This window comes from Podarcis gaigeae, assembly GCF_964106915.1.
Source record: "Podarcis gaigeae genome assembly, chromosome: 6".
Lineage (NCBI taxonomy): Eukaryota > Metazoa > Chordata > Lepidosauria > Squamata > Lacertidae > Podarcis > Podarcis gaigeae.
The window spans coordinates 88,303,330-88,329,530 of NC_139682.1; the positions used below are offsets into that span (position 1 = coordinate 88,303,330).

The following is a 26,201-nucleotide window of genomic DNA, read 5'->3' on the forward strand; positions in this document are numbered from 1 at the left end:
TAAAGTACAGAAGGCCTGAACAAAGCACTCCGGCAGGATTTATTGGTTGGTACAGCTAGGTCTAGTTTTGCTCCCCTCCCTTGCCAATCAAGGCCAAAAGAATGCTTATTTTACCATTGTTCACGCACAGCTGAAATACAACCTTAAAGATGAACGAGACAGAACAAAATATGTACAAATCAGTTGCAGAAAGATGAACTCAAAGCAGTTTAGTTAACTCGGCGATCTTCTCTTCTCTTCCAGATGTCGTCTTTTCCACTATACTTGCCAGAAGTTCATGGTATTTATCCAAGCCAACCCTCAGGCTAAGGCAAATCTCCTTTTGGGGTCAGGGTGGGGGAGAGATAGGTAGAGTTACTTGTTACGAGCGAGGAAAAAGCATGCTGGACAAACCTATAGGTGTCAATATCCCTCTGCTATAATCTATATAGCTCAGCATACTTCTGTCATGTGCTAAGCTCATCAGAGCAGGACAAAACTGGACTGCTGTCTTCAAAGCATTTCATTTAATGGTATCATCTGCAGCCTCATCTCATCTCTGTCACATCCATTTGAGGGCCATGCAAGGACTTTATATGACCCTTAGCACATGATGCATAGTGAAGCTCTATAAATGACAGCCGGTGTTTTGTTGCTGGCAATTATGGAATTGTGGGCCGCAGGTGGCGCTGTGGTCTTAACCACTGAGCCTAGGGCTTGCCAATCAGAAGGCAATTCGAATCCCCGTGTGACGGGTGAGCTCCCATTGCTCGGTCCCAGCTCCTGTCAACCTAGCAGTTCAAAAGCACGCCAGTGCAAGTAGATAAATAGGTACCACTCCGGCGGGAAGGTAAACGGCGTTTTCGTGCACTGCTCTGGTTTCGCCAGAAGCGGCTTAGTCATGCTGGCCACATGACCCGGAAAAACTGAGGGCAAATGTTGGCTCCCTTGGCAAGTAAATGAGATGAGCACTGCAACCCCAGAGTTGTTCACGACTGGACTTAACTGTCAGGGGTCCTTTACCTTCACCTTTATTATGGAATTCTATACAAACTGCACCACGCTTTCTGCGCTGGGTCCTAGTGCTTCAATGATATTTCCCAAAATTTTAAGCGCATAACTCGGTCATTTTTCTTGGCAAAGGCTTTACCAGCATACCCACCATTTTACCATCTTGGATTAGTAATAATAATAATAATTTATTATTTATACCCCGCCCATCTGGGCGGCTTCCAACAAAATATTAAAATACAACAATGCGTCAAACATTAAAAGCTTCCCTAAACAGGGCTGCCTTCAGGTGTCTTCTAAACGTCTGGTAGTTGTTTTTTTCCCTTTGACATCTGGTTGGAAGGCATTCCACAGGGCGGGTGCCACTACCAAGAAGGCCCTCTGCCTGGTTCCCTGTAACTTTACAGGCAATGAGAACATGTTTTATATTGGGAACCTAGACTTCCGGGTCGGCGCCATCGCCGAATGGCGGGCTCCCTCCGAGCTCCGGAGGGAGCCGGCTTGGCAGGGGCTGGGTACTACCGCACCGGCGATGCGGGGACCCTTAAAAACCACGGCCAGATTGAGGCCGTGGACATGGAGACTCAGCTGGCACCGTTAGCGCTCTCCCGACTCGTGAAGGAGCCTTTTTAAAGGCTACGGATCGGGTGCCGGGGAGAAGCGTGGTGCTTTGAGTTCTCTGCTATCCCTGCCGAGCGCAGCCGCATGCCATCCGGCGGAGAGCGCTGACTTCTTCTATTGAAAATTCGGCTCTAAAGAAGAACCCGTGAGTAATTGGAATATGGACTAAAAAAAAGGGGATAAATTTTTAAAATTCGGAGCGAACGGGGAGGTGGAAAAAAGGAAGTCAGCCCACCCCTAAATTGTAGAAGAGCCAAAACAAAGGACTGGACAACTAAGATCGAGTGTAACCTTATCTTGCCGAATCAGCAACTTCGCGAGGGAAAATTATAAGATTGAGCTGGAGGAGAAAAGTGGAATTGTTTTAAAAAAAAGCAACCCCCCCGGAATCCCTGGAGCGATTCGTGAAACTGCCTGGAGAAAAGTGATGGAGGTATTGACAGCTGTCAAAGAGCTGTCAAAAAGGAAGATTAAAATAGAGACTTTGTTATGAGGACTTTGCCGGTTATATTTGTTACAAATTGAATACAAACTGTTTTAAATATCGGTCAACAAGCTACTTGGTCTGGTGGATGTGATTCTGGAAGGGAACTTTGTTACTGCAATCCACCTAGAGGAGCCGAGGGACATTGCATGTGTTTTTCACAGGAAATGTGAACAGCTGAATGGAACTTTCAATCTCCTGGGAAACTGCAGGAATGGAACATTATTTTGTCTACAGAGGTCTACACACTACAGGAAACAATGGAACTATTTGTTGGAAAATGAAAGGAATACGATGCAATGCTTTGCTCCATGAATAACAAACCTCTGCAGAGATACTAGAAACTTTTGGAAAAAGAACATTTCTGTGGGAGAACAGAGAAATAAAAAGGAGGAGAATGATTGATAAGAACAAGGAAACAACAAGAACTGGACAGAACTGGGGGAACATTTGGGATATTCAGGTTTGACAAGCTTATGGATACAAAATTGGAGTTTTTACTCCTGGATATAAAAACCTGGATAGAAGAAATGGGCCCTTATTTGATAGACTCCTTCTACGATTGGACATCCGTAATTAAAGACTGGCAAAGAACCGGAGGGACATAGTGTAATGTGGGAACTCCAGGAAGATATTAGAAGTGGAGGGATAGGTGAAACGCAAAGGGGAAAGAGGGGAGGGAAAATTGGAATCCAAAGGCTGTAAAATTATTATTCATATTTATCTTATTTTCATCTGTACTATGTTTGAAAGGGGGAAACTCGTGGAAGGGTATAGATCGATCTTAGGGGATGAGAATTTGGATAAATTGGGTTATTGATGAAGAGTGTAATTTGGGGATAAGAATTTGTTGAATTTAATTGCTTATTTGGAAGATTTGGAACACAAGAGGGGGTAGGGAGGGGAAGTCCTAGTTATTGGCAATAGATTGGATTTAATTTGTTTTGATTTGTTTTAATTTGGAAAACCTTAATAAAAATTATTATAAAAAAATATATATATTGGGAACCTAAATATGTTCAGGCCCATTGGCATGTGTGTTGTGTGTGTAGGAGGATGTGTTGATTTCAAGCAGAAAGAAACCTCTATAAAAATGTTCCACAGGTTCCTCTCTGGGTCCACGCACATTAAGTACTAGTGTGTATCTCTTCTCACCAGCAGACGCCCCATCAGCATGATCTACATTGGCTCGCAGCACGTTTCCGAGCACAATTCAAAGTGTTGGTGCTGACCTTTAAAGCCCTAAACGGCTCGTTCCAGTATACCTGAAGGAGCGTCTCCACCCCCATCGTTCAGCCCGGACACTGAGGTCCAGCTCCGAGGGCCTTCTGGCGGTTCCCTCGCTGCGAGAAGCCAAGTTACAGGGAACCAGACAGAGGGCCTTCTTGGTAGTGCCACACACCCTGTGGAACGCCTTCCCACCAGATGTCAAAGAGAAACAACTACCAGACTTTTAGAAGACATCTGAAGGCAGCCCTGTTTAGGGAAGCTTTTAATGTTTGATGTATTATAGTATTTTAATATTTTTTGGAAGCCGCCCAGAGTGGCTGGGGAGGCCCAGCCAGATGGGCAGGGTATAAATAATAAAATTATTATTATTATTATTATTATTATTATTATTATTACCCACTTGGTTTGTGTGAAGTTTGACCTATCCCACTTATGCATGTGTCGGCGTCATGTCTAATCTTTGCACTCACCTGAGCTTTCAACTTCTCTTTCTCCGCATTGTAATTTAGCTGCCGAATAGCACTTTTGAGCTGCTTGATTTCTGCATGAGTTGCTGTTAACTTCTCACAGACAGCTCCTCTCTTCTCCTGAAATTTGTTGCAGTACCTAGAAAATAATTAACGAGTTATTGCAGCACTAATCACAAATAAAACCACATAGATAAAAATTGTACTAGCAGCAAATGTCAGTTCACATACTGGCGATTCACTACATCTGGGGTTTTTTTCATGCTTTATCTTGTAATAAGACAAAAGCAGAACTGGGTTTCTCTACTCGTGAATGTTTAGACCAGTTTCCCAGACTTGGTTCTCCAGCTGTTTTGGGACTAAAATTCCCATCATTCCTAGTTCTATTAAGTAGTAATGATGGGAGTTGTAGTCCAAAAACAGCTGGAGCAGTTTCTCAAGTTTGGGGAACCCTGGTCTAGATTAATATTACTCTATTCACAAAAAAATGCTGTGGAATGAGGATTTTAGAATATGAAACATATAGCTGAGTTTACTAACGATGTCAATTGTTTCTGAAGTTTTGAAAATAACTTTGGGAGACGTTTTGCTTGAATTCAGTTCTATTGGCATGGCAATAGAGCTACCTTATTTTTTTATCATAGCTATCTTTTTTAAAAAGCTCCTTTTTCCAAAGGAGAGCAGTTTTAAGGATTATTCTTGCTTCTCCTATTCCGTCCCTCCATGAGCTCTCCCTGTCACTACTGCCCAAATTTACCAATTACAGTGGTACCTCAGGTTACATACGCTTCAGGTTACAGACTCCGCTAACCGAGAAATAATGCTTCAGGATGAGAACAGAAATCGTGCTGCAGCAGCGCAAGGCCCCATTAGCTAAAATGGTGCTTCAGGTTAAGAACAGTTTCAGGTTAAGAACGGACCTCCGGAACGAAATAAGTATTTAACCAGAGGTGCCACTGTACATAGGTCCAGTCGTGACCGACTCTGGGGTTGCGGCGCTCATCTCACTCTATAGACCAAGGGAGCTGGCGTACAGCTTCCAGGTCATGTGGCTAGCATGACTAAGCCGCTTCTGGCGAACCAGAGCAGCACACGGAAACGCCGTTTACCTTCCCGCCGGAGCGGTACCTATTTATCTACTTGCACTTTGACATGCTTTCGAACTGCTAGATTGGCAGGAGCAGGGACTGAGCAAAGGGAGCTCACCCCGTCGCGGGGATTCGAACCGCCGACCTACTGATCGGCAAGTCCTAGGCTCTGTGGTTGAATCCACAGCGCCACCCACGTCCCACAGACTTTTGCTTATTTACTCAAAGACCTGCTGCTCACCTTGAGCCTCCAATCCCCTTTCTGCCCTGAGGGCTGAGATGGAGAAATAAGAATGGGCTTTGCATTCTAAGTAACTCAGGAGCTAAGCTGCGTCAAAGTCCTAATTCCTTGGAGGGGATTGGAACTGTGATGCGGCAAGTGTTGCCATATGAATCTGCTGCAGCAGAAAGAAGAAACAAATGAACGAACAAGAGATGTGTTGCATCTCTTTCGGAAACAAGAACAAAAATTCCCTACAGGTCTCGAGATTCTTGATAACCAGAAGAGGCAGAAAATTATGAAAGATTCATGAAAGGCAAACGGACTTTCGAGGGAACCTTTGTGGCTTTTTTACAAGAGAATGAAAGAAAGAAGCCTTAAATGAGGACTGTGCTCAAAGTCAACTTGCATTGCGACAAACCACCTGCCAGAAGCAAAACTGTCTTCACAAAGTAGCAGAACCCCTTCCCAAAGGGTGTCATAAACATGTATGCTTTGGTCAGAATGCAAATTTTGAAACTGTATTATGATGTTTTAAGATGCCAAGCAAAATAAGAACAGAAATATTAACTCATTCTTACTGAGTTATTGCTTGCTTGCGCTGTTCAATATCCTCACATGTCTTTTTAAGTTTGATTTCAGCAGTGGCGAGTTTCTCCCGCTTCACAGTCACTAGTCTCCTCAAGGTTATTTCCTCCATCTTGGCATTCTTTAATTCACTTTTGTTGCTCTCTATCTGGTCCTCTAGGGTTCGGATCTGATATGCAAAAAATACAAACAGCGGTTATATAGAGTCACTTCACAGTATTGTTGAGCTACTGAGTTATGTTTGGAATTTGTTTGGGTTTTTTTAGAAAAGAGCGTACCTGCCCCCACTCACATCCGATTGGCTAAGATATAAGCCAAGCTATTTATGGTCAAATTGGCAAATAGGTCAGTTCATTGCACAGAAATGTTTCTTGTCTTGCTGGGGGTAAGAGGGGAATAATTCTCCCCCAGTTTAGACATTAACCCAAGCTAAACTGACTTTGGTGGAGAGCCACAATAGAAATGTTAGTTCCCAATTACATTAACATTTCTTATTCTCAGGCAGAGGAAAAATGCCTCTATAGTAATAAGCTTAGCTAAAGTAGACGTTCTGATCATAGAACAGTAGAGTTGGAAGGGACCTTGAGGGTCATTTTGACCAACCCCCTGCAATGCAGGAATCTCAACTAAACCGTCCAAGAAAGATGGCTGTCCAACCTCTGCTTTAAAACCTGCAAGGAAGGAGTCCACGACCTCCTCAGACCATTCCACTGTTGAATAGCTCTTATTGTCAGGAAGTTCTCCCTGAGGTTTAGTTGGACTCTTCTTCCTTGTAACTTGAACCCATTAGTTTTGGTCCTACCCTCTGGAGCAGGGGAAAACAAGCCTTTTCCATCTTCCATGTGACAGCCTTGAGATATTTGAAGATGGCTATCAGATCTCCTATTATGCAAGGCTGAACATACCCAATTCCCTCAACCGTCACTCAAAAACCTGGATTTCCAGAGCCTTGATCATCTTCGTCCTCCTTTCTACATGCTTGTCAATATCCTTCTTAAACTGTGATGCCCAGAACTGGACATAGTACTCCAGGTGTGTGTGTGTTTTGCTGCTACATCACATTGTTGACTCATGTTAAGCTTGTGGTCTACTAAGACACCTAGATCCTTTTCACATGTACTATTGGCAAGCCATATGTCCCCTGTCTTACAATTGTGCATCTGGTTCTTCCTGCCTAACTACAGAAGCTTTATCCCTATTGAAATTCATTTTGCTAGTTTGGGCCTAGTTCTCCAGTCTGTTAAGGTCTTCTGCGGCATTAGCTACCCCTCCCAGTTTGGTGTCATCTGCAAATTTGATGAGGGCCCCATGTGCATAATTCCTTTGTCCAAGTTGTTTATAAAGACGTTGTACAACAACAGGCCCAGGACAGAATCCGAAGCACCCCATTTGTCACAGGGTGATGAGGGACCATTATGGGCTGGACCAGTATGCAGATGATACCCAGCTCAACCTCTCATTTGAATTGGAATCAGGCACACAGGCAATGTGAGTTTCTGGATGCGGTTGGAGGAGGGATGGCGTTCAATGGATTGAGGTTGAATCCCAACATAATACTAGAATTCTGGGAGCATTAATTAAACTGAATGTTGAAAGATTCAAGAAAGTCAAAAGGAAGTACTTTTTCACAACGCTTCATAAAAACTACATTTGCTCCCACAATATGTACCTGGATAGCTTTAAAAGACAAAATCAGAGGACAAGACTATCAATGGCTACTAGCTACAATGACAAGTTCTACCTCCAGTCTCAAAGGCATCCGAATAAGACAAAGGTAAGGGACCCCTGGACACTTAAGTCCAGTCAAAGGGGGCTATGGGGTTGCGGCACTCATCTAGCTTTCACCAAGGGAGCCGGCGTTTGTCAACAGACAGCTTTCCGGATCATATGGCCAGCATGACCAAACCGCTTCTGGCGCAACGGCACATCGTGACGGAAACCAGAGCATACAGAAACGCCGTTTACCTTCCTGCCACAGTGGTACCTATTTATCTACTTGCACTGGCATGCTTTCGAATTGCTAGGTTGGCAGGAGCTGGGACAGAACAACAGGAGCTCACCCTGTTGCGGGGATACGAATTGCTGACCTCCTGATAGGCAAGCCACCTGCATTCTACATCTGAATACTAAAGAAGCGCAAGAGGGGAAAGCGCTGCTGCACTTTGGTTCTGCTTGGGGACATTTCATAAGCACAGGGTTAGCCACTGTGAGAAGGTTGCCGGCCCAGCAGGTTCTCCTTATTTCCTTACATCAGAATTAGATGGTTGTGTGCTGCAAAGATTGCCCTAAGTCCACAGCACCTTTTGAACTTTCCCCTTCCTCTGCACACACACAGGGACTGCCACACAATGTGTCTTATTTTTCTCATTTCCCCATCAAGTCCTCCATCTTGATACCAGGAACCTACCAGGAATTAACCTCAGAATTGTGCTAATGCCAAAAAAATAGATTTAACAACAGTTCCATAGCTAAAATGTAAAGGAGAGAAATTTGTAATACATACCTCTGCTATTATATTTGACAGCTTAGCCACATTGGCTACTTGGGTTTCCATTTTTTTCTGGTACAACTGGATCTCCTGCTGGCACGGTGGTAAGATTTCTACCAGGTCTCTGTAACTTTCATACTTCTTAATCACTTCTTGCTTTATAATTTTTTTTGAAAAATTGAGCAGAATTTTAGCATCCCATGCACTTTGTATAGCAACATTTTTCAGAAAACCTACCATACCTGGCCACTTTCAAGAACGTAGCAAAATTTTCTGAAGGATTTGTATGCATTTATTATTTATTTAATAAAATTTATATATAAAAGGGAAAAGAATAAAATGAAATTATTAGCAAACGCCATTAAAAGATTAAAAAAATTAAAACAGCAATAAGCTATAAAAACACATCAGCATTCTAGATAGATATTCTATTATACTTTTTCTGAAGGGTGCAGAAAAAGCATTCAATTCCTCTTTTGATGCAATCATACAGATAAGCAATCCTAAGGCAGAAAAGGAAGATTTTCTGCATGTGAAGCACACAACAAGCAAGAGGAAAGTTGTTTTTGCTCACTTGTCCAGCAGGTTTAATTGCTGCTGATATATAAAATACAAAGGGGAAAAAAGATGACTCACCTTGTCTTTCTTGAGTTTTTGCACAGTCTGCTGGAGTTGTTCTTTACGAGTAGCCAGCTCCTCTGGATCATCTGCGATTTTGGACTTTAGTTGTTTTTGTTCTTCTTTTAGATTACATAGGGTTAGTTTTTGCTCATTCTAATTAACAAAGAATATAAATATTCTTAATGTTACCACAGGTTTAAATTAGATATTGAACAACTGTTTTGAAGCACATTGTCAGGGAACTGACATCGGAGCCAGAGGTGGAGGCAAGGCTCCCAAGCGATGCCGGAGAAGGGCCCAGCAGGGAGAGAGGGAGCTCATCGGCTGGGGAAGGAAATCAGCGTAACACCAGGGATAAAGAGGGGCAGATGGGGGAATCGGCGAGGGGGCTCCAGGACTCCTCGCCGGAGACCAGTGGGGAGAGCACGGGTCCTCCGCTACCCACACCCACCCTGCGCAGAAGACTTCCGCGCAGGGAAAGTAGGCGTAGACTTGGCATCAAAGAACTTCTTTGCTGGAAGAAGTTCAAGAAACGCCCACTGACAGATTCTGCTAGCGACTGAACAGCCACGAAGTGAAGGGCTGTCGAGTCAGGAAAGGTTTAACCAGGCTACCTAGCCAGGAGTGGCGGCAACTTACGCACGAGCAACCCCATATAACCATTGCACACATCTTTTACTGGACTGAAGATAGTTACGATTAGACTTTTTCTGCTTTCAAAACAAAGCAAAACAAAGCCATTTCACTTAATTAAAGTAGTCAAGGCTTTTATTTCCACGTGCATACTTTGGAGAGCGGCACAAGGAGTGCAACATTTCTGAATTTCCAAACTCTGGAACCTGTTCTACAAGGAGCAGCATGCCGGTAATTCTGCCTTAAAGTAGAGGAGATGCTTTATTCAACACTATAAAGAATTGTAAACAGCTGAATACAGAGTTTATCGAAGTTTTACTTTACAAACTAATAAAAGGTATTGGCATTGCAGTGTCCATGATCACATGCTAGTTTAAAATATAACCTCCTAGATTAAAAAGGCTGTTGCTGTAAATGAGGCACAAAAATACCTCATGTGAACCTGGGTCACTCAGAAGAACAAAAGTAGAAACCAAAATCATGAGATATTTCAGGACTTGTGGAATGTTGAGAGCACATTGTCTAGAGATGAAACGTGTGGCTTAATGCCAAACACAGAAATTTCTCTCTTTGCTGCTACGCTTTGTCTGGGGGATGAGCCATGTTACTGCTCTATCACAATAAACACACAAGACGTAACTGGCTGTACTTTTGAATAGATAAAGTATACTATTCATTGTATCAAACTGTAAATTTCAACAGAAGTCTCAAAGTTCAACGAAAAAAGTAGACGACCCAGTGGATCAGTTCATTCTCTAACAAAGAATTTCTATCTGTGCGTTACTTATAAGGACACACTTTAATTCTTGATTCATCCACAAAAAATTCTAGATGATGAAGAAAGGGTAAATGATGTGGGCTTAATGGATTATTGGACTCCAGGAAATAGACACTTATACATGTATGGACTTTATGCATGAACTGATTAGAGAATGAACTGATCCACTGGGTCTTCTGCTTTTTTCATTGAACTTTATGAGACTTCCGTTGAAATTAACAATTTGATACAATGAATAGTATACTTTAGTTATTCAAAAGTACAGCCAATTACGTCTTGTGTGTTTATCGAGTACGTTTCACGTAACCATAGGTTTGTTGTTGTTTTGTTACTGCTCTATCACAAGCATCACATGAATCTTTTTTTTTTTTTTTTTTGGAGGGGAATGAAAATTTGTAAATGCTTAGGACAGAATTTACTCCAGCAAATTACTTTTCAGCAAATTTGTTGTCGTAAGTTGCTGATGGTAACCAATAACAAATACCTCTCAAATGAAAATTTCAGTGACAGGCATTTCTTAAGACTGTTTTAAAACTAAGGATTCCCATATCAAATATAGCTAGTTGGAGATAAATATATGCTGCTATTTCTTCAAGACTACCATTCCAGCTCCCCACTGAGCTCCACTTACCAGCTTCTGTGCTTTTTCTGCAACTTCTGTTTTCTTCTGGGAGATCTGTTCTTGCAAAATAGCCTAGTACGAAAGAACAATCACTTTTGCTAGTCAAGAAATGAAATTCGAAAGGGCTCACTCTGAACTCTAGAAGAACCTAAGACTTTTACCTCACATGTCGTCCTTCAGATTATAGAGCCGTTTTGTAGAAAGCTAGGGGAATAACATACCCACAGGACCATAGATGAAATAATGGCAGTAGATAGATGCCCAATGCAAATAAGCTGGTCTCTTTCTCTCATATTGCTCCTGCACAGGGCTGTCATAAGCCCCCACTCAAATGAGAGAGATGCCAGCATGTTTCTATGGCTGCTCTAGTAATTCAGAATTATTCCTGGAATCAGCTGTCTTTTATTTTCTTGCTCTTATCTACAGCAGCACAGCATAATGAGCAAGACCGCGGAAAAGAAGCAAGATTTTTCAAACATATTTTGTTAAAAAAAGTGAATAGATTTTTCCATATTTGAACCATTTTATGTTGCCATCTCCTTTTCAGTTATTTTGGAGGTGGCAACCATTTTGCTCAGTCGCACCCCTAGCAACAACCATTTTGGGACTGGTGCCCATCATCTTAAAATTCCAAATGCACCCCCAAAAAGAGAGGCAACCACTCATGCCATTGACTTTAATGTTCTGCAAATGGCAACAAGAGAAATTTAAAGGACGAGGTGTTCAACACTCTCCAGCAAAGACAAAAACTAAACAAAAACCACAAGTATTACTAAATAGCAAATTTTAATAGCAAAGCAACTTTGGATCCCCAGCTGACTTCCGTAAGAAAGAACACACACCGTTTTCTGCCGATATTCATGGTTCAGTTTTTGCTCCAGCTCTTGAATATCTTGAGAGAGTTCCTTGAACTCTGCCTCTTGATCTGCAGGAACAGTACTGCACATACAGAGAAAGGGTATTTGTACTTGCCGTGTATGTTCACAAAGACCTACTTGTTTTCACTTAGTTCAAAAGCTCATTTTAATGCAATTGCCTTACAATCTTAGGGGTGGTATTCCACCAAAGGCTCTGCATGCAGCTGAGATTTCCCTTGCCCATTCCCTGTCTGGTGGCAGGGAGAGCAATGTAGGAGAGAAGACAGGGGAAGTTCTGGTGGGTGAGCTGAAGTTCACAAGTGCAATGACTTCACTGGATTCAACCCCAATTTTCACAACATACAGGATGCTGCTAAATTTAGGATTTATTTATTTTTAAGTGTATAAACGTGAAGCATTCTCTCAACTAACATCTCTCAGATAGATTTGCTTAAAAGACTTGTCTAAACCAAATGTAGTCCTACTGCATAGGAGCTGTACAGTCTTCTTGGTAGTGGCACCCTCCCTGTGGAACTCCCTCCCGTCAGATGTCAAGTAGATAAAGAACTACACAACTTTTAGCAGATATCTGAAGGCAGCCCTCTCTAGGGAAGTTTTTAATGTTTGTTATTTTATTGTGCTTTATATATGCTGTGAGCCACCCAGAGTAGCTGGGGAAAACCAGCCAGATGGGCAGGGTATAAATAAAAAAAATATTATTAGTAGTAATATTATTACCAACACCACCCGTTCACTCAGTTTAGAGAGGTTTTGAAGCTCTTCGAAATCATCATCTTCTTTTTTAATGACCCTGTACAATTTAGTCCCAATTTTGGGAAGCGGGTGGCGCTGTGGGTTAAACCACAGAAGCTAGGACTTGCCAATCAGGTTGGTGGTTCAAATCCCTGAGACGGGGTGAGCCCCCGTTGTTTGGTCCCTGCTCCTGCCAACCTAGCAGTTCAAAAGCACTTCAAAGTGCAAGTAGATAAATAAGAACCGCTTTGGCGGGAAACTAAACCGCGTTTCCGTGCGCTGCTCTGGTTCGCCAGAAGCGGCTTAGTCATGCTGGCCACATGACCCGGAAGCTGTACGCCGGCTCCCTCGGCCAGTAAAGCGAGATGAGCGCCGCAACCCCAGAGTCGGCCACAACTGGACCTAATGGTCAGCGGTCCCTTTACCTTTACCTACAATTTAGTATCATCAGCAAACTTGGTCATGTCACTGTTCACTCGTAACTCTAGGTCATTTATAAACAAGTTTAAAAGCATAGGTCCCAGTGCTTGCTAGCACGGTAACCTATTAGCATGGTCAGCAGACCTCTGTCTGCAGATTCCTTTGATATTGCATATAAATTCCCTCCCACTTAGAAGACAGAAGTATTTATGCACAAGGAGAAAATAGAACAGTCCAAAAGTGAGCTGGAGATTAGGCTTTACTTTACTCTCCTGTAGGCAGGGGCTGACTTCTGTGGGAGAAAGGTAAAATGATTCAATCTGACAGCACCCCCTGAACTTGCTGTGTGTTACTCCCTACCAGAGAAAAAGAGAGTTACAATTTCCTTAAAGTTTGTAGGTTCAAGAATGCATTGGCACGCTGGAATTAATGTTCAGCACTGAACAATTCCATCTAAGGTTAGTTGACACATCGAACTAGCATGGCTTTATATGCAGCGGGATGTTAAAATGTAGTGGGAGGAATGAGCTGCATTGGCCCTGGCCCTGTGAGGCACCAGGACGGATGCAATTTGTTCCTCCTTTAGCTGCCGTTCCCACCTAGGGAAATGAGGTGGTTTCCCTCCGGTGTCTTGGCCAATACAGCTCATTCCTCCCTCTGCTTTTCAACATCACAATATTGCAATGTTTGGCTGGGGATACATCACAAAGTTGGAAACTGGTAGCGCCCAGCCCTAGTAGAATGCAGGGAGAGATTGCACAGAGGACAGGTAAGCACTGTTTATTCTTGCCAGTTCCAAGTAAGACTACAGATTGTATGGAAAGGCATGCATGTCTCAAGGCGTAATTCATGTATTTCCATACTCTGGAGCCCTAGGAACTGTCCCTTAAATTTCAAAGGTTGCTTTAAAGCATGGGTAGGCAAACTAAGGCCCGAGGGCCAGATCCGGCCCAATCGCCTTCCAAATCCAGCCCACGGACCATCCGGGAATCAGCGTGTTTTTACATGAGTAGAATGTGTGCTTTTATTTAAAATGCATCTCTGGGTTATTTGCGGGGCATAGGAATTCATCCATTCTTTTTTTCAAAATATAGCCCGGCCCCCCACAAGGTTTGAGGGACAGTGGACCGGCCTCCTGCTGATAAAGTTGGCTGACCCCTGCTTTAAAGTGAGGTATCCAACCCTTAGTTGACTTACTCAAGTTTCTCCAACTTCAATGTTGCCTCCTGAATTGCTGTTTGAAGTCGCTGCTCTTTTTCCACAGCTGATTTCTGCAAAAAAACAAACAAACCGGTTTACATTGCATGCACCTCAACTTGGGTCTACAAAACAGTTTGATCTTACAGGCCAGAAAACTTGCATATTACCTGGGCCTGTGCTTAGGTCCAACTGAAGCAGGGACTGTTTTTAGCCTATAGTACTGTACTTTATAGACTCAAGATTCCACAACTTTCTGAAGACAGTTGAATGTCATATAGAGTGATGAACGTCTGCAAGGTTCATTAACCTAGAGGCCTATCATGCTGGGGGGAGTCAAAACCATGAGTGGCTCTTCCTAACTTCCACAGTGGAAATAGGAGCACTTTCCATACAGGGAGTCGCTGCTGCTGCTGCTACAAAAGTAAGGTGTTCCAGCCTGATTTTTTTTAGATTGGAATTCCAAACTTACCACACGTTATTCCTGCACCCTGATGGTAAGAGGACTGATTGTCTGAAGGCAAGGCAGGTGGGGGAAAGATTTCTTCACTTTCTTACATTTATATACACTGCCTTTCTTCCACCATGGGACCCAAGGTGGCCTGCAAGGAGTTCCCAGACATTCATGTACACGGGCACCAACTGCACCCAGACCCACTTCGCTTCAGCAAAGTGGCCCTTCAGCCCCATCAGACCACATCCTGGTAGGCATATTTAGCAGAAGCACGCGGAGGAAGAAGTAAATGAAAGGCCCTGCAGTGCGGTACCTCTAGGTACAAGAACTGGGGAGAAACTTCTGCTGCCAAATACGGCTGGGGGGTGTCTGGTTTTCAACATCGGAATGCATCACCAGCCAAAAACTGTGGTCTGGCGATACATTGCAATGTTGAAATGAGCTGCATTGGCCCCAGCTTGCAAGGTGCGGGGTGAAACTGCCTCAGCTCTCACCACAGAAGCCAAGGCACTTTTCACCCCAATGCCTCGCCGCTGGAACGCAGCTTGTTTGCAAGGCACAACTGGGGAGAGAGAGGGTTCCTGTCCCCCAACTGAGCGAGCCCCATACCTCTCCAGCTTGCATGTACATTGCACCCCCAGCGGTACACTGCAGGTGAAACCACCGCCGAGTCCCTCTGCTACCAGCAGCCCGATGTTGAAAGCAGCGCTGGTAGCAGAGGGACTCAGGAGCACCATCAGTTTCACCTGTGATATGCCACCAGGTGAAGCTGCCATCAGTCTGCCCCTTATACAGGTCCTGGGCGATGCACCGATACATCACCCAGGCCTACTACCAATTCTACGAAGCATGTCTCCAGTGACTGATGTGAGAACTCACACTGGATCTCCTCCTATTCTGAGAGAGAACCAACTGGCTAATTATCAGTCTGTGAAGTTCAGATCCCCATACCCTTCCCTCACTGCCTTTTGGGTTTTGCCACACTTGTTAGCCTTTATCTCCAGAGTCCTGTATCTTAACTAAAAGGTTGTTTAAAAGGGAATAATTTCATTATGGGTTTTTCTCTTAGTTCTGGCAATAAATAGGTGACATTCCAAAAGAACAAGAACCCACCTGGCAATCCTATATCCGCCTTGGCTTCCTACCCCACAACCACCAAATCCCTAAACTTTGCCTCTGAAGTCCCTTTCTGCTCTCACCTATTACACCCCTATCTCTGTCTGAATCTTCTTCCCCTCCTTGACCCGCCTTTCGTTGAAACCCATGCCTCCACCACCCACTATTTCTCATAGTTGCTGTCGAAAGGAAGATTTGAGGTGTCCTGTAGAACAAAGAACTGGCAGGGAGTTAGACAAACTAAAGGAAGTAGGATCGACTTCCTAAACTGGGATATTTTCCTAATGAGATTTACTACCCTTAGCCGTTTTATCTTGCTTCTGCTGTCCCACTTTCTGCCAAACTGACCTTTATTAAAAAAAAACTGAAATACTGCATATATCCTATTGCCCTCAGCTTCATTCTGTCAGTACTAGTCTACGATTCTATGAAATGATACTATGGAGTGATCTTTGTGTTGTGACATGCAAAGTCTAGAAACCCCAAACCCTGCAATTAATCTTACAAACGTGCTCTGGATTTCCAGGTAGACCTCACGACGCGAGTCACGGAAGAAAAGGAAGTTAATGAGGCCACTCAAAAAACGAGCTGTCCTCTTGGCTTCTGGAAGAGCAACATAAAAGGAAATGCTTTTGTAAGACATATGAGGCATACAATTTTTCAAATTCAAAAAGCTGCCTGATGTTTAAACCCACAATAGATGGAATCTACCACATACAAATGATACGTAGAAACTCTGGAAGCCATGAATATCGTGTGTGGGGTACAATCAAGGGAGTGAATCGTAAAGTTTCAGAAAAGAGATCCCCTTTGAGCTGGCCACAGCATGTCTAATGGAATATTTTCAGGAACTGTACATGTAGTTCTGCTATTGTTTTTGCAGACTTTATCCTAATGCTGTTGTTGGAAACTGCAATAAGAACCGGAAAACTGAACTTTCACACAAAAATTCATCACAACTGTCACCATTCCCAGTATCCCAATTCAACAGCCTAAAACTGGGTGGGTGAGTTTTTACTATTATCATGCAATCTTGCTAACCTACTGAAAATCACCCAGAGATCAACACTAGTAGATCCTGATCAATCTCTGCAATAAACAATATGGCTCTTTTTGCATTTAACACCAAGCCAAAACCAGGGCTTTACACAAATGCACAAGTTCCCAGAAATAAGAACGGTACCTATGCATTCTGCCCCCTGCCCCATCTCCTGCTGCCATGCTACTAGAGCTAAGCCACGGTTTGGCTCAGTGTGTCATCCAAACCTGGATTCATAGTTTGCCCCCTCCAGACAAATCATGAATTGTAAACCAAGAACGAACCTTAATTACAGCTAAATTACTAAAAAAATGTGCAAGCTAGTGACTCTTATGGGCTCATTTATGTATTAAATATCTGTACTGCTTTTCATCTGAGGATCACAGGGTGGTTTGCAATATGAACACAAAAACATATAACACAGTAACTAACAAAACAATATTTACAGGGCTGTCGTAAAGATCCACCAGGAAAATGAATTAATTAAAACTTCAGTTTTCACGCTGGCGGGGTCGTAAGACGAGAGGAACATACTGGCATACATGGGGGGATGTACCGTATATATGCCATGCATGTACACAATTTCTAAAAGCGGGCTGCTATGGAGATTGGGACCCAAGGTGGCCTGCAGGCACCTTGTTGGCAGGCAGTTCGCCTTGGACGCTAAGGCATGTCTCTTATCCGTTTTTGATGATAAAATGTTAATGGAATAAAGTTCAGGACTTGTTTCCTCCTCCTGTAGCAAGATGCGCCTTCCGCTTGGCTGCAATTCTACCCTGTGACGGCAACAATTGTAACCCGAAGACCTGACTGGCCCAAGGTTCCCCCCGTGATCTTTACAGCTTAACCAGCGATACAATAATCTTTATTGTCATTGTCCCATACAGAACGACGAAATTGAAAATCTACATCAGACATTCAGAAACCAACAAGCCTGCTATCCCAGCCTGGTTAGCCCCCTAATAACTCTGATACCCCATAATTAAATACAATATACTCCCATAGAGATTACCTTTAAAGGTATAGGGACTCCTGACCATTAGGTGCAGTCGTGACGGACTCTGGGGCTGTGGTGCTCATCTCGCTTTACTGGCTGAGGGAGCCGGCGTACAGCTTCCGGGTCATGTGGCCAGCATGACTAAGCTGCTTCTGGCAAACCAGAGCAGCACACAGAAATGCCGTTTACCTTCCCGCCAGAGCGGTACCTATTTATCTACTTGCACTTTGACAGGCTTTCGAGCTGCTAGGTTGGCAGGAGCAGGGACCAAGCAACGGGAGCTCACCCCATCGTGGGGATTCGAACCGCCAACCTTCTGATCGGCAAGTCCTAGGCTCTGTGGTTTAACCCACAGTGCCACCCGCGTCCCTAGAGACTACCTTACACTGCGTTTAAAACCAAAATTGCATTTGAATAGAAACTGTTTCTCAGGCGGCTAGTCCTAGTCTTTATAACCCTGTACCTTCTTCCAGTGGGACACAGGTGGCGCTGTGGGTTAAAGCCTCAGCGCCTAGGACTTGCCAATCGAAAGGTCGGCGGTTCGAATCCCTGCGGCGGGGTGCGCTCCCGCTGCTCGGTCCCAGCGCCTGCCAACCTAGCAGTTCGAAAGCACCTCCGGGTGCAAGTAGATAAACAGGGACCGCTTACCAGCGGGAAGGTAAACGGCGTTTCCGTGTGCGGCTCTGGCTCGCCAGAGCAGCGATGTCACGCTGGCCACGTGACCCGGACGTGTCTCCGGACAGCGCTGGCCCCTGGCCTCTTGAGTGAGATGGGCGCACAACCCCAAAGTCTGTCAAGACTGGCCCGTACGGGCAGGGGTACGTTTACCTTCTTCCAGAAGGCCAAAGCTGAAAGAGATCATTTCCAGGGCGCGCACTATTCTGCACTAATTTGAACCTGGGCCTGAGCAGTCCTAACAAACTGTAGGACAGGCAGTTGTGCAATAAAAATCCATGACTGCACAACACATCCTGGGTAGTGCTAGTGCGGAAATTCCCCCAGACGAACCCTTGCTGTGGGGAACACTGCGACTGCGAAACAGAATCCCAACCAAACTGCAACCAGTGAGCCCTCGGTGGCAATTCCCTTAAGATGAAACCGAGAATTGTTCAAGACACAACACATTAGAACACACAAGAGACATTAAAAGCTTACTTGGATTTAGAAGGTCAGCAATCTGGAAGTCGTTGACACGGCAGAGCGGAAAAAAGCGTTCCCTGTCAATTGTACAAAACATTAAGCATTTTTAAAATAGACTCAACATATACTTATAAACTTATTATTAGGGCAAACGATTAGAACCTGACAGATCTTTTAATGGGGTTACTCCCTAGTAAACATGTTTAGGATTGCAGATTTTATCTTAGCGCTCTGAATCCGAAGAATTAAAATTTGTTGTTGTTTTCAAAATAAAGATATCTAGCAGAAGCATGGGCTTAACTCTATGAAACACACTTCATGTGACACAGCACTTGAAAAAGCTGTGGTGCAAAGCCCGGCTGAGTAGAACTTTGAACTCTGCTTGCAAATTTAGCAGAACAAGATCAGCCTTTACACAAGATTTATGTATTTAAGAAAATATATTTATGTATTTGAGAAAATGCTCTTCCCTCACTATTACAACGCCCATGTAGCTTCAAGAAAATTTAAAATTGCAAAAATGAGTCAGTGCAATAAAAGCAAGAGATGGGCACAACAGATTAAAAACACACTGAGGACGAAGGATCACTAAGCTATTAAAAACTCAACAGCCCCAGCCTGCTGGAACAAAGAAAAGTTTTTTAAAAAGCATCAGGAGGGGCTAGATAGATCTCCTGAGCCAGGCAGCTCCATAACCCAGGCAAAGCCACAGTATCTATACCTGAACTCACAAAACCTGCAACAAATTTAATGTCTTACTAGAATAAAAGATGAACACAATGAAAAAAATTGAATCAAACCATACAAAATTCATTCACAGATCCATTTCAAAGGATAAAAATGAGTGTACAGAATGTGATTTCAGCATACTCACATGTTAGTAAAGAGATTCGCTATTGGCAGGAAGCCATCAAAAATCTGGGGATATGGAGTTTCAAAGGACACTGGCATCTAGGAATCAGTAAACAGAATCAGTAAAGAGATGCATTTTCTTTACTTAATTCTTCAGACAAATCTGAAAAATTTCTTTTCGTAGTATTCTTATCTGCTCACCCCCTCCAGGGGTAACACAGCATTTGCGGCTCAGTGCCTTTACTGCCACCACCTGCCATACCACTGTGGGTCTTGCTTCCGGTGACCAACATGAGACAAATTCCCCTCTCCTGGTGGCCTGGAATTCAGAATTCCTGCCTGTGATTTGTCCAATCATGTGCAGACAGAGCATGTGGGCCTGAGGCTGATTCTCAGGAGTCTTCAGGACTCCCGGCATTTAAAAGCCAGAATGGCCTTCGCTCGAGACCTATATTCATGGTTTATAATGTTCTGTTTTTCAATTGCCTTGTTACCTTTATGGACTTTGCTGCAGTCATTACTGTCACCGTATTTGGGTCCAGGCAGGAATTTCTCCCATCAGACAAATTGGGTTTTGCCTTCCTTACAGCCATCGTCACAACACTGGAAGATATGGCATTTGGGTAGGTTCCTAGTTGTTGGCAAAGGGGGAACTGGGAGCCTCTGCTTCCTGCTCTGGGGTGGTGTGGTATCCCATTAAAGGAATCCCAGGGAAGGGGCTTCTGTTCATAAGCCCAGGCAGGGGCTGAGGGCCACAGCACTACACAATGCAGCAAGACTGTGGGGGTTGCATCCATTTGATGTATGCCATGGGTCAATCCTTGATTCAGCCTTGACCCCTCGTATCCCTCCAGCCCACCTGCTGGATGGTGACTGACCCAGTGCCATGCCAAACTCACTGACATTTGCAATCAATAAAGTTGTGGACCAATTTTAACCCATAAAATGTAGCCTGTGGTTTTGGTCTACTGAGATGTCCTGATGTTCATGGCACCAAGGCGCACAAAACTAAGCTGCTTCTGGCAAAACCAGAGCAGCGCACGGAAACGTCATTTACCTTCCTGTGGTTTTGGTCTACTGAGATGTCCTGATGTTCATGGCACCAAGGCGCACAAAACTAAGCTGCTTCTGGCAAAACCAGAGCAGCGCACGGAAACGTCATTTACCTTCCCACCGGAGCAGTACCTATTTATCTACTTGCACTTTGACGTGCTTTCAAACTGATAGGTTGGCAGGAGCTGGGAGCTCACTCCGTCGCAGGGATTTGAACTGCCAACCTTCCAATCGGCAAGCCCTAGGCTTGGTGGTTTAGACCACAGCGCAACCCGTGTCTGCTATAACTCTGCATAAATACACAAGAGCTTCAAATTAGCATTATCTCCTGGGTTGTGAAAATGACTGACTGTTCTGAGTGGGGAAGCCATGTTTGCTGTAATAGGCTAAGAATGTTGAAGACTCCTTAAGGCCTAATGTTATTTCTTGCAGCCTAAGCCAAACAACGGCTGCACTCACACACCACAGAAAGCCCTAGTGTGGATTCCAATAAACAATGATCCCTGGTTTGGATGCAACACTATGTCACAGATTGTGGCTTGCTTTTCCTCCAACGTGAAAAAGGAGAGGCTAAATGGGCATAATTTGCTTGTGAGTGCTGAACAATGATTTATAGTTTACCACGACTGGCAAATACAGCAAATAAATTTGTTGTTTTTTAAGGTGCCCCAAACTCTCCACTAAAAATAACTACGGTTCCATTATACTCTGGATTCATTGCACTTTTCCCCCATGTCTTGTTTATATACTTACCATATAAAAGTGTTCCAGGCGGATTCCATACACAACTTGCAAGGCTCTCATAAAGATCATCTGCAGCACTTCAGGCTAAGAAGAGGTGAAATTTTATTTGCCATGGCAAACCAGACTAAGTTTAGATTTTATTTGTTTCACTTTCCACTGCCAGAGGCAATTTTTTAAACAAATGCATATATTAATAATAGTATGTTTCTGCACAATAGCAACATTTGAATGCCACACTAAACCATGGGGAATGAGCTACAGGAAGAGACTCAGGTTCACACTTCACCCTCATGACCAGTACAAAAATAGAACATAAGAAATTATAAAAACAGCCACAGATCTTAACTACGGCTAGTTGGAAGTCAGCTTGGTAATCCATAGTCTGACGCTGGTTGGTTTTCAAGAAGCAAGTATTAACATTAACCAGTTTGTTGGTCCAGATGATGCAACAAGCTATGGTTAAACAAACACAGAACAAAATGCTTCGAAACTCCTCCCTGAAGCGTGGGAAGCGGGTTTGTGGGTGCCAGCCCAATACTTGCTGCATCTCATTGATATTACACTAGCCATATGGAAGATGGAGCAAGCTTATTTTTTTCCTGATCCAGAGGCTAGAACACAAACAAAGAGATTCAAGTAACAAGAAAGGAGATTCCAACTAAACATCAGAGAGGTCTTTCAGAAAATAAGAGCTATTTAACAGAGGAATGGACTCTTTAAGAAGTTGCTTAACTCCTTCCTTGGAGGCTCTTAAGCAGAGGGTGGATAGCCACCTGCCATGGCTGCTTTAATTGAGATTCCTGCATTGCAGGGGGTTGGACAAGATGACTCTCGCGGTCAGTTCCAACTCTACAATTCTACAATTCCACCCCCTGAGCTGGGTCTGTTTTGCCATACAGTCATATGCTGCGCTACCATAGCGCTGAGTTAAAGCGACATATTTACATGCAAACAGCTACTTTGGCTAAATTCACACAGGGAAAAATCAAATGCATATTTTACCCACTGCAGTGCTGCACTTTGATTCTGTGCAATAAATCCACTCTCTTACAGCACTTACCTTGACGTTTGGAAATAAGTCACCCTTGGAGAAGGTTTTGGCCTCGTTCGCTGTGAGCAAGCAGCTGCGGATGTGCGTGATGATGTCATTCTCACTGTACCTCGGAAAGGTGCAATTATCCATTTTGTAAGGCGGTCTACCCTAAAAAGAAAAAGTCAAGTACAACTTTTAAACCGCTGCCAGGTAGGGAGGTGGGAGGAATCAACGACCAGTTTCTGCAGTCCCTGCCCAAATTCTCTCACCAGCCTTTGTGAAATGTATGCGTGCAAAGGGGTTGATACCGAACAGGTGATTGCTTATTTTTAATTTCAGGGGTTCTTGGGAGCTATTGGGGGGGGCGCGGTTAAAGGTTCCCCTCCCGCCTGCTTATTTCGCCCATGTTGGGTGTTTCTTTACTTTTCTTGAATTTTTATGCTGCAATGTTGGGACAGAGAGCTGCCTGTGAATTTAACTAATACAGTGGTACCTCAGGTTAAGTACTTAATTTGTTTCGGAAGTCCGTACTTAACCTGAAACTGTTCTTAATCTGAAGCACCACTTGTTTAGATAAGGCTGGGCAACAAAAACAAAGCAACCTCATTTAGCAGTGTCATGGAATTGTGTTTAAATGTTAGGGTATGGTTCTGCTTCATAGCAGCACTTTAACACCATTAAACACTTAATAAAGAAAAAGAAAAGTTTCACTGAATAATAATAATAAAAATAAAAAACCTTGTTCAACAAAAAGCAAAAAACAAGGTAGCGTCATTTTACCAGTGCAGTGGAATTGTGTTTAAATCTTAGCCTAAGGTTCTGCTTCATAGCAGCACTATAACACCATTAAACACTTAAAAAAGAAAAAAGAGCTTCAATAGAATAATAAGAAGTAAAATAAAATAATAATATTAATAATAATAATATTAATAATATTATTAATAATAATAAACCCAATATAACAACAGCAGCAGCAGCAGCAGCAATAAACTATGTTCGCGGTGGGGAGCTATAACAATAATACTAATAATAATAATCCATGTTTTGGGGGGAGGGGCTCTTTCTGGTTCCTGCCGAAAAACATTCCTACCCAGAGGCCTATGAAGTCGCCGTTTTATCCTCGCCTGTCTGTTTACCGCAACCGAGCAGCGGAAGTTCCTCTCTCGGGAAGCGCGGCCTCCTCGGCGCTGAAGCCTCCCTTCTTCAAGCCCGGACGAGCCGACGCCTCCTCTTCGGCGGTTTGAATTTGGCGGGTAACGCCTCGCGCACGCCCGCACAAACACCAGCCCGGCGCCTCGGATGACGTCACGCCCAATCAGCGGCCCGGCTCACGTCGTTCCGCTCCTTCCCTCGCTCGCGCGTGCGTGCGTTTGCGTCTTGCCCTTGACGTCACGCCCAATCGGCTGCCGAGAAGCCTTTTGTTTTCTTGCTCACCTTCTCTCCTCCACGCCCCCCCCTCCCCGCTATTCGGTCCTTGAAGGTAACACGTGTCAGGATTTCTGTTGGCCGCCCTCAAATTTAAAAAGTTTTTTAAAAAGCACACTTTAAAAAGAGTGGAGAGTATGAGACAAATGGGGAAAAGGAGGTGGGGAAATTGCTCCGCTCTTTATTCTCCTGACGGAGCTGTGTTTATTTTACTCAGCTGCCAGGAGGGTTTCTGCCTCTCTTGCCTCTGGTGTCATGGCGGCGGGAATTAACGCAGTAGAGTGACGAAAAGGTCAAAGGGGATAGAGCAGTGCTCTGAACACTGAATTCCCTTCCTGTTTTCATTTATTTTATTTTCCACCTCGCGGGGAACAACAACAACAACAACAACATAAATTAATAATAATTTTATTATTTATACCCTGCTGAGCAAACTTGGGAGCTTACAGAACATAAATTGTAAAACATTAGACATTGAAAAAATCCTCATACATGGTTGCCGTCTGATGTCTTCTGTAAGTCAGATAGGGGAGTAATAATAATAATAATAAAAAAAAAATTTTATTTATATCCCGCGCCCCCCCAGCCGAAGCCGGGCTCAGAGTGGGTAACAACAGTAAAATAATACTACATTCTCAAATATTACATTATAAAATCAGTTCAAATCAAATTAATGGCAACTATTGGGCTAGAGTTCTGTGAGGATTGCCAAAGGAGGGGGTCAGACTGTGCCTTGGCCAAAGGCCTGGTGGAACAGCTCTGTCTTGCAAGCCCTGCGGAAAGATGTCAAGTTCTGCAGGGCCCTAGTCTCTTGTGATCTCCTCTGATTTTTATATGAATATAATAGTTGCTGTAACTGGGACTGTTAACCCTGGGAATGCCTTTCCCACCTCCTGTCTGGGTTTTTTTTTTTGGGGGGGGGGAGCTTTCTCCCCTTCCTTATTTAATTCCCACAACAGCCCTGAGATGTAGATTAGGCTGAGAGGGGGTGACTGGCCCAAAGTCGCCAAGTGAGCTTCATGGCCGGGGATTTGAGCCCTGGTTTCCCCAAGTCCCAGTCCAACACACTGAGCACCACACTATGCTGACTTCCTGTCTATTTACCTGGGGAAAATATTCCAAAACAAGGCTAGATTTAAGATGCTACAGCCACAGGGTGTCACTGATGTATTTTTTCCACTTGGCATTTGGGATGACAAGCAAACTAATGCCAGTGTAGTGGAAGAAGCAAAGATCCCCAGTTCTGAAGCAATGATTCTTCAACATCAACTTCTTTGGACTGGTCATGTTGTGTGGATGCCTGGTTATCATCTTCCAAAGCAACTACTCTATTCTGAACTTAAAAATGGAAAGTGTAATGCTTGTGGTCAACAAAAGAGGTTCAAAGACTCTCTCAGGGCAAATCTTAAAAAATGTAGTATAAACACTGACAACTGGGAAACACTGACCTGCGGTCGCTCCAGTTGGAGAACAGCCTTTACCAAAGGTGTCATGGTCTTTGAAGACATTCAAACTCAGGACGAAAAGGACAAATGTGCTAAGAGGAAGGCACACTTGGCAAATCCTCACCGTGATCAACCTCAGCCCAGAAACCTATGTCCCCACTGTGGAAGGATGTGTGGATCCAGAATTGGCCTCCATGGTTACTTACAGACTCGTTGTTAAGACCATGTTCATGGAAGACGATCTTACACAGCTACGAGTGATCGCCAAAGAATCCACTCAAAGCCAGTTCGTCTTGGGGGAATCTCTACGACTTCTTCTGGTGCCACTCCAATATAAGATTGGAGGATGGATGGCGGCGAACAAATTAAGGTTGAATCCTGACAAGACAGAAGTACTTTTCTTGGGGGACAGGGTGTGGGGGACTCCCTGATCCTGAATGGGGTAACTGTGTCCCTGAAAGACCAGGTGCACAGGCTGGGAGTCATTTTGGACTCACAGTTGTCCATGGAGGTGCAGGTTCATTCTGTGTCCAGGGCAGCTGTCTACCAGCTCCATCTGGTATGCAGGCTGAGACCCTGCCTGCCCGCAGACTGTCTCGCAAGAGTGGTACATGCTTTGGTTATCTTCTGCTTGGACTACTGAAATGCGCTCTACGTGGGGCTACCTTTGAAGGTCACTTGGAAACTGCAACTAATCCAAAATGCGGCAGCTAGACTGGTGACTAGGAGTGGCCGCCGGGACCATATAACACCGGTCCTGAAAGATCTTCATTGGCTTCCAGTACGATTCTGAGCACAATTCAAAGTGTTGGTGCTGACCTTTAAAGCCTTAAATGGGCCTCGGCC

General features: G+C 44.0%; 1 protein-coding gene across 1 annotated transcript; it reads right to left on the reverse strand.

Annotated features, from left to right (window-relative positions):
- On the reverse strand, nucleotides 1-24,611 carry NUF2 (NUF2 component of NDC80 kinetochore complex). Its single transcript, XM_083743928.1, has 14 exons — nucleotides 23,576-24,611; nucleotides 22,513-22,653; nucleotides 21,462-21,536; nucleotides 19,678-19,754; nucleotides 18,819-18,880; nucleotides 16,133-16,230; nucleotides 14,058-14,131; nucleotides 11,673-11,769; nucleotides 10,840-10,902; nucleotides 8,813-8,950; nucleotides 8,192-8,332; nucleotides 5,682-5,857; nucleotides 3,796-3,931; nucleotides 1-319 (listed from the first exon to the last, which is right to left on the reverse strand). Exons 2-14 carry the CDS (start codon nucleotides 22,633-22,635, stop codon nucleotides 200-202), a joined length of 1,380 nt encoding a protein of 459 aa, XP_083600054.1. The 5' UTR covers nucleotides 22,636-22,653; nucleotides 23,576-24,611; the 3' UTR covers nucleotides 1-199.
- Between the last annotated feature and the right edge of the window lie 1,590 nt (nucleotides 24,612-26,201).